Source organism: Notolabrus celidotus, chromosome 1 (genome assembly GCF_009762535.1).
Source record: "Notolabrus celidotus isolate fNotCel1 chromosome 1, fNotCel1.pri, whole genome shotgun sequence".
Classification (NCBI taxonomy): Eukaryota; Metazoa; Chordata; class Actinopteri; order Labriformes; family Labridae; genus Notolabrus; species Notolabrus celidotus.
The window spans coordinates 5503951-5512942 of record NC_048272.1 but is presented as its reverse complement, the minus strand read 5'-3'; the positions used below and the strand labels follow the sequence as shown (position 1 = coordinate 5512942).

General features: G+C 38.1%; 1 protein-coding gene across 7 annotated transcripts; it reads right to left on the bottom strand.

The window, feature by feature from the left end:
- Positions 1 to 2430: 2430 nt before the first annotated feature.
- On the bottom strand, positions 2431 to 7094 carry LOC117820949. Of its 7 annotated transcripts, none has more exons than XM_034694913.1 (11): positions 7007 to 7094; positions 6687 to 6728; positions 6533 to 6571; positions 5606 to 5647; positions 5330 to 5513; positions 5010 to 5146; positions 4803 to 4931; positions 4604 to 4726; positions 3358 to 4518; positions 3040 to 3257; positions 2431 to 2952 (listed from the first exon to the last, which is right to left on the bottom strand). In XM_034694913.1, exons 1-11 carry the CDS (start codon positions 7040 to 7042, stop codon positions 2883 to 2885), a joined length of 2181 nt encoding a protein of 726 aa, XP_034550804.1. In that variant the 5' UTR covers positions 7043 to 7094; the 3' UTR covers positions 2431 to 2882. The 7 variants fall into 7 exon arrangements, with proteins under 7 accessions (XP_034550804.1, XP_034550799.1, XP_034550820.1 ...); XM_034694908.1 differs by having other exon boundaries at positions 4604 to 4729; positions 4806 to 4931; XM_034694929.1 differs by having other exon boundaries at positions 4604 to 4729; positions 4806 to 4931; positions 6687 to 6748; positions 7007 to 7068.
- Between the last annotated feature and the right edge of the window lie 1898 nt (positions 7095 to 8992).

Here is an 8992-nt window from a genome sequence, read left to right as displayed (position 1 = left end):
AGAGGTTTCAAAATGCATATGGTTGGTTATTTTGGGTAAGAATACAGATAACAGATTGTACTTCATAATTTTATTACAGCTAAACTTACATATGGAAAGGTAGTACTTTTAATTACCAAAAATTGCAGAATTATCATAAAATGATTAATTACTGTATCATAACAACTGATGCATTAATTTGTTATTCACTTTACTTATGTAGACCATCACCAACCTCATCTTACCAGTAAAAACAATAATCGTATCCATGAGAATAATAGTACTTGTACGAATTCAATATCTTTGCAAAAGCAGCACATTCTATCTTCCGTTTTCTTAAATATCTTGTGGTGCAGAACATAACTTATTTTGTATTATAATTGTGAATAGAAATCTTAAATGTAGGAAAATGAATGTTGTTGTTGACTGAATGAGTGGTTTAGTGGTAAGCACCAACACTTGCAAGAAACTTTTCATATCACAATCTCTTTAGGGGCTGAGCAACCCTAAAAATGTGATCCTAAAATTGGCCCCTGCTTCCTTCCTTGCCTCTCTCCCCTTTACACTTTTCCACTCCTCCCTGTAATGGCATCTCTTCTGCTCCTCAGGTCTAGTCAATTCGGCAAAACCGTCTCCAGTCACTTGCGGTAACTTTTTCCAGGGTTTCACTCTCCTTCCTCTCACAACCTTATTCAATTCTGCATCCTTAGTGCTCTGTCTCTGTCTGTCTGTCTGTCTGTCTGTCTGTCTGTCTGTCTGTCTGTCTGTCTCTCTCTCTCTCTCTCTCTGTGTATGTGTGTATGTGTGTGTGTGTGTGTGTTTCTCCTCTGTTTAACGGCCCTCTCCAGAGCAGCTGCAGTGGATCTATTGAAAAGATGCATTAAAGGTGACATATCATGCAAAATTGACTTTTTAATGGTTCTCTACCTGAAATATGTTTCCCTGGCATGTCTACAAACCCCCCGAGAATGAAAAAAATCCATTCTGCCCCTGTTCTGATTTCTCCACCTTTCTGTAAATGTGTGTGAAACGAGCCGTTTCAGACTTCCGTGTTTTTGTTACGTAACAACAATATCCGGTCTGTCACGGAGTCAGAGCTCGGAGCTTGTTCAGCCCATAGACTGTATAAAATAATACTGAATCCCCCCTCTGTTTTTCATTCCCTGCACACGTGTGCTAACAAGGAGCTTAGGAGGGAGGCATGCTAGTTGTAGGCTTGTCGGTTTTACTCCCCACATCTTCAGATTTGAAGATCTAGTGGATGATTTTTATTTATCATGGTTAAGTGCTAGCGCTAGTTAGCATAGCCACATAGCTACATGTTCGTAGCTGTGTACCAAGACACACGTCGACATACTGATAAATAAAACAACAAGAAACACAGAATCTGTGACCAATCCTTCAGAAAGGTCCTGCTGCAGGCGCCTCTCCGTCAGGATCAGATTCTGGATCAGATTCAGAGGGTTGAAGTAACGCGGGTCTGTGAGCAGCCGTGTATATTCAGCCAACATGTAAACATTAGATCAACTTGCTGGACAGCCGAGGGCACATCCACTTCCTGAGGGGGCGTGGTCAGAGAGAAAACAGAGTGTTCTGAGGAGGACTGAAGAAGAGGGTTTTTCAGGCAGACCAAAATCTGATTTCAAAGTGTTTTTTTGAACATAAACTTTAAAGACATGTTTTGGGGACCTCTTAGACCAATATATATTGATGAAAAAAGCGTGATACGTCACCTTTAAAAACATCTGTCTATGCATTTACTGGTTCTGTAAATGTGCCATATCGTACTTCCTGTTTTGTGCTGTGGTTTGTATTGTGATAGTGTGGTAGAAGTGGACAGTGGAACAACATTCTTCCAAGCTCAGATTGGAGAATGCAATGTGAAAATTCCAGCATTTACTCAGGGGTAGATACCATCATCAGTGTTCATAGTTTAGAGGATCTGTTGTGGATCCATTGTGAAAAGTGTGTAACACTAACCATATGGATCTAGGTTCACTGTTTATGTTCTGGGATTCATGAATGCTGGTTTTGTATTCTGTTCTGTGCTGTAGCTTAGTTCCCTCAGGCTGGATGGTGGTGAGAGTCATGTGATGCCTCTTTAGGCTTATTTAAACCTAAAATGTATAACTCCACCTTGATGGGTCTTTAAGTTGTCTTTTGTTTGTCCTGGTGAAGACCTGATGACCTCTGGCTTTGTGAGTAGTTTTATCTTTCTACCTGTAGAGAGCGATGTCTGTATGTTCAGTTTTTTTGTAATGACTCAGTCTTAAGTGCATTATGTTCATTCTTTGGTGTTCTTCTGCTCTTTCTAATCTCTCTCTCTCTCTCTCTCTCTCTCTCTCTCTGTGCCCAGCTGCTAATAATGCTACCATTCTGGTTGCTCTTACACGTCCTTTCGCTCAGCCTCTGTCCCAAAATGCTGCTTGTGTCAAAAATGTGTCAGCCGTATCTTAATGCAGAATAATGTTTAATTAAATTTTTGCTGGAGTACTTTACAAACTAAATAACAGATATTGTTCTAAATACAGTTTAAAAAAATTGTACAGGAAACAAGCCAGTGGGTCTTGTCTTTCTTTTCCACAACATTTGCTGATTAATACAAGAGTCTGTGTAATCATTTAAAAGGCAAACATGCAATCATAGTACTGGTGGCACAATGTTCAATCATATATAATTCAATACCATTCTTTTACTTCTATAAATTCCAAAAGTTTATCAACTGAAAAAGAGGGAATCTTTCTGCAAAGTCACATTTGATTAGTGTATAAAGAAAAAACATCACGCTTAAACATAACTTAAATGCTTTCTGACTCAACCGCAGAAGACTGAAGAGAAGATTAAAGAGTAATAGTATGCTGATTCCACTAATTGATTGGTTCTCTTTCTTCAAAGGTCAGCCTTCACTCGATGCCTTTAGCCTTTAGCTCCTCCTTGACTCTGCTCAGGTAGTTCGGATCAGGATACCCATAACTGTTTGAAAAGAGAATGTGTACGAGTTAGTATCTAACATTTCAGTAAAGTTAAAAATAACAAAAAATAAGGATTTAGCTGCTGTACCATGTTGTTCCTCCTGTCATCGAGGTTTTGTGGTGAATGTCGTTCCAGGTCACCTGGTTTTCCATCCCAGTTGTTCTTGATGTCCCAACAGTGAAAATGAGCTTCTGATCAAACGCTCTCTTCAACAGGTGTAGCACTTCTTTGCCCTCTTTGTTGTCTGGCAGATATGCCGTTCTCGTAAGACCATTGAAGTACTTTCCAGGGTTTGGATGCTTTTCCTGCAAAAGAGGCGTGAAACATTAGAAAACTGTGAAAGAAATTAACTTCAACATTAAAAACCTGGCACTTTGTCTCTGAATCATTCATTGAGGAATTTACCGTCTGCTTTCCACCTGGAATATCATAGGTGATGGTTATACTGCCGCAGTTTGGAAATCCTGAGAGAGACCTGCCATATGACTTCGATGTCATCGTTCCAGGAGGCTGGTCTCCCTCTATCTTACCGAAGACACGTTTGCACACAGGACAGATGGGTCCCATACTTTCCTTTGACTGTTTCAGACAGTCCTCACAAAACTCATGTTTGCACTTGAGCTGTTTCTTCTTGGTGAATGTGTCCATGCATATAGGACAGTTTTCTTCTTTGTTGTCTCCTGGTGTGGCTCCCTCTCCTGTGGGTGCTTCAGTGTAGTGTATGTTGTATCCTGGTTTGCCGTTCCCCACAGGTCCACCAGAGGCCCCCTCTGGCTCACTTACATCGCCATTGAACCCCATGGCACCATGAGGCTGGGTGACGTTAAAGTGAGATGTGGCAATCTTCTGGTACAGATGAAGAAGAGCTCTGAGAGCATGGCTCTCCATCGATGCATTTCTCTCAAATCCTTTGTAGCAAGTTTTGACGTTGACATTGCCTGGACTGACATCTGACACTTTAATGTCCACTCCAAATTTAGCTTTTATCTTTTCTAATTTCTCACTGAAGGACACACCAATCACTTTCCAATAATTTTCCTCAAACTTGAGCCCAGTGGTGAGGAAAGGATCTTCGATGCTCATGTCAATGTTGGCAGAGCTGTCTTGAGTTGCTGCGGTGGACTCTTCAGCAGAGGGGTTGATATTTGTTGTTGTGTTGAACAACTTTTTGATAGCATCTTGACTCTGGCTTGGCCCACATGTGATCATTTCTTCAGAGGACAAAGTAAGCAGAAGCTTGTTCTCCTTCGCCAGGACGATGTTCACTGCATCCATCAACTCTTTTGGATCTCTGTTCTTGAGAGGGAAAACTGAACAATGACTATCAACCTTCTGGACAAGGGTTGTGAAGTCAGAGAGAGCATCTTGTGGGCTTCCATTTTCCTTGTCTGCTGGAAATGTCACATGTGCTTCTGCTTTCATTGTGACTCCATTCTTTGTCAGTATTTGCTCGATCTCCTTCTGGTAGATGTGGTTTATGTGCAAGAACTGTCTAACTGGGAGTATACCAGGGATTGGCTCTTCACCTGCTGCTGGACTGCTACTAATTGGTTTGACAGGCTGCTCCTGCAAAAAGATAAAATGCTTTTATCCTATGAATCTTTGATTTTGAATGTTATTTATAACCAGTTATTAACTACACCATACATACATCTTGTGACATTGACACATATGAAGATGAAGGAGCATTTGAAGGATCCTCTGCACTTTGTGTCTCTTGCTGTGGAGTGATATTTGTAGTCATTTCATCACGTTGTCCCCCCAGTTGACTTGCGCCCTAAACACAAATACCATGAATTAATTAAACTGAATGAATGTGATTAATTTGCAACTCTTTACTGTACTGAACATACTTCTTGTGACATTGACACATATGAAGAAGAAGGAGCATTTGAAGGATCCTTTGGACTTTGTGTCTCCTGCTGTCGAGGGATATTAGTAGTCATGACATCACGTTTTCCCCCCAGTTGACTTGCTCCCTATAGACACAAATATCATGAATGAATTGTACAGAATTGTTTTGATAAATTTGCAACTCTTAACTGGATTGCACATACATCTTGCGGCTCTGAAGTGTTGTCTGGTATTTGTGTCTTTGACTCTAAAGGTGTCAGAAGAACAGACATGATTGTGACTGTTTTCTTATCTTTCATTGTCAGTGTTTGTCCACACAGTTCCTGAAGATCCCTCACAGCTGAAAGAAAGGACACAAAAGGAGAATGAATCCACTTCCAAAAATAGTTACATAATAATACTGAACAGTTCGTCAAACAAATAGAATAATACAATGCTTCTTAAAATTATTTTAAGAGCCAACATTGTGTTTTTAAAGAGATGTGCAATTAAATTATCACTTTAATGTTCAGTCATACTGCACCTGGAGGAGGCTTGATCTTTATCTTTGCGTTCCTTTTTTCGTCAACCTCTAAAACTTCGCAGTTTCGACGATCTTTACTGTTGGCCCATGTCTGAAGAGTCTTCTCTAGCTGTGTTCTACATTTCTGTGGCAGAACATCCTCTGACCACTTTAATTTTAGAGTGACTTGAGCTTCGCCTTTGGTCTGTGGCAAAACAAAATAAAATCTTCTTATCTTATATGAGGCATTGATTTTGAACATCATTAATATCCTGTGATTAATGACACCGTACATACATCTTGTGAATTTGACCCAGAAGTAATCTTGCTCCCGAGTCCCTATACACAAATATCATGAATGAATTAAACTAAATAACATGTGATTAATTTGCAACTCTTGACTGTATTGAACATTTTGATCATTGAACACTTAATTCCTTGTGAACAGTTTTGTGACTAACTGTGGTGGAATTTGAATTATGTAAAAAAAAAAAAAAAAAAAAAAAAGGGAAACACAACAATGTTGATATATTTCAATATTATTGATTATATTACATAATTAAGAGAACATATTTAACTACAAGGGCATCCAGAGGGCACTTATTTGCATTTCTCACAAAAGAGACAACTAGAGCACCCATTTTTACCTGAAGTGTACTAGAAGGACTTTAAGAGGGCATTTTTTTCTGTGATGTTTAATAAAAAGGCATTCAGAGAGCAAATTTTCAAGGTATTTACTGAAAAAGTAATGCAGAGGGAACTCATTTTTTTCATTTCATTCACTGGAGGGGCATCAAAGGGGCACTTTTATAATAATGTAATGATTGTAAGGGCAACCAGAGGGCACTGTTTTACGTGTTATCCACTGAAAGGGGAAAGGTACATCACTGAATGTGAGCAACACTGTATGTGACGTACACAGAGTACCTTTGAACCAATAAGGAATAATACCAACGCAGACAGCGTCAGTTCAGCAGAGGGAATTATGATATTTTAATAACTTGGACCTATCACAATCATGAAATTAAAGAACTTCATACTTTCACTTTCAAGTATACATTACGTAAAACGAAAATAAAAACCCTGAAAACAATTTTTTTTTATGAAAAAGAAAAGTTCTATTAACTGCTATATGATAACAATAATAAAAATGCACTCGGCATCTTTAAGTGACAATTATTTTATAAATAAACACACACACACACACGCAGCCGGCCTACCTACCTGGGTATTTGTGTCACCAGACGTTGAGCTATCAGCCCACTGTCATGAGATACGACAGGATAACATTATTAATAGAGCAATGGCAACTCATACTCCAAAAATGATGGTTTAAAACATTAGTGTCTATTTACAGCAGTTTTAATGTTTTACTCACTTCCATTTCCTCATCGTTGCCTGACATGTTGGCAGTCTTTTCCTGCAACACACGTACAATATCTGTGAAATGATTCATTAGTGTATTTTCATTTTCATACAGAAACCTGCTTTTCAAATAACAGCCGACCTAAAAATGGAAAGTAATCACTCGACAGGACTTTTCCGTTCAGAGAGGCGAATGCGAACTTCTAAAGGCTACTTCTTCACTTTCACGCTTTCTGATACTAAACAGTTTTAACACGGCACTGCGTCGCAAACATTTCACCAACTTTCTGAACTCACAGATAAACAAAGAGAATTGCTCAACGTTCGTCTTACCTTCCCAAAGGTTTCACGCTTTAAACTCTTCCGCATAAATGAAAGTGAAAGCTCCGCGAGACAAGTGACGTCACATTGAAGGCTTGCACTTTAATAACAAACAAGGAGGGGATTGAAAGCTCTGGGAGGTGACACTATTTAATGTTACCAAATAAGATTTGGCCAACTGAGAGCTGTTTTTTTTTTTTTTTAACGTAGGACTATATTGTTCATATTTATTCTGTCATTCAGGAAGCTACACAGCAGCATACAAACAGTTGGTATGAGCCACATTTTTATCAGATTATTAATACATCAATCATAATTCAGTCAGACAACTCACGTTTACTTAAGATAAAGTTTATTGCAGCATACAGTACTGCGTTTGGCGTATGGGCTCCGAACCTCATTACTCCTCGTAGATAATTTAAATGCAGACATTTAGGAGTAATGAGATAGGACTAACCCCCCTCGGTGCCCGCAGGTGGATGCCCGGGAGGGGAAGCTTAAATTCAAGTGTCTTTTATTTTGAAATGACAGATCAGATCTTCCTGTGATGGGCAGGATTACATCCTTTATACAGTCTATGATTACATCACAAGGTTGTCTACTATCAGTCTGAATTGAAATTAGTCAGTGGAAACTAGGGTTTTTCAAATAATCTCACTTTGAAAGTATCCAGAATTATTGCAATTAAGCCTAATTTCAAATGTCTTTTATTTTGAAATGACTCATCAGATCTTCCTGTGATGGTCAGGATTACACCATGGCGTTGACTACTATCAGTCTGAACTGAAATTAGTCAGTGGAAACTAGGATATTTCAAATAATCTCACTTTGAATGTATCCAGAATTATTGCAATTAAACTTATATTAAAGATTCTTTTATTTTAAAAGGACACATCAGATCTTCATGTGATTGGCAGGAATACATCATTAGGTTGTCTACTATCAGTCTGAACTGAAATGAGTCAGTGGAAACTAGGACTTTCCAAATAATCTCACATTGAAAGTATCCAGAATTATTGCAATTAAGTCTAATTTCAAGTGGGTTTTATTTTGAATTGACACATCAGATCTTCCTGTGATGGTCAGGATTACATCATAAGGTTGTCTACTATCAGTCTGAATTGAAATTAGTCAGTGGAAACTAGGGTTTTTCAAATAATCTCACTTTGAAAGTATCCAGAATTATTGCAATTAAGCCTAATTTCAAATGTCTTTTATTTTGAAATGACAAATCAGATCTTCCTGTGATGGGCAGGATTACATCCTTTATACAGTCTATGATTACATCAAGAGGTTGTCGTCTATCAGTCTGAATTGAAATTAGTCAGTGGAAACTAGGATATTTCAAATAATCTCACTTAGAATGTATCCAGAATTATTGCAATCAAACTTATATTAAAGTGTCTTTTATTTTAAAAGGACACATCAGATCTTCATGTGATTGGCAGGAATACATCATTAGGTTGTCTACTATCAGTCTGAACTGAAATGAGTAAGTGGAAACTAGGACTTTCCAAATAATCTCACATTGAAAGTATCCAGAATTATTGCAATTAAGTCTAATTTCAAGTGGGTTTTATTTTGAATTGACACATCAGATCTTCCTGTGATGGTCAGGATTACATCATAAGGTTGTCTACTATCAGTCGGAATTGAAATTAGTCAATGGAAACTAGGATTTTCAAAAAAAATCTCACTTGCTAATATGCTACACTTCAAATGTCTCTTATTTTGAAATGTAAAATAGAATGTAGCTGTAATTGGCAGCATCACATTGACAGGTTTTATACTTACAGTCTGAATCGAAACACATCAGTTGAAAATGGGATTTATTGTAATGCCAAATATACAACTACCAGGCACATATTTCAGTCGGCCTTTATTTTGAAAAAAACATTTTAGATTGTCCTAATGACGAGTCAGACAAAATTTAGTGTGTTCACCTTTCGATTTTCTATTTCACTTGTGTATTGATTCGGGTTGTTTTGTTGTAATATC

Bases quoted from the DNA above. Each gene is read 5' to 3' on its own strand.
- LOC117820949 (XM_034694913.1), bottom strand. From the start codon at position 7,042: ATGCGGAAGAGTTTAAAGCGTGAAACCTTTGGGAAG. The intron at 6,572-6,686 runs GTGAGTAAAACA...ATCTCATGACAG, and splicing joins GCAACGATGAGGAAATGGAA to TGGGCTGATAGCTCAACGTC. The intron at 5,648-6,532 runs GTAGGTAGGCCG...ATTTGTGTATAG, and splicing joins CTGGTGACACAAATACCCAG to GGACTCGGGAGCAAGATTAC.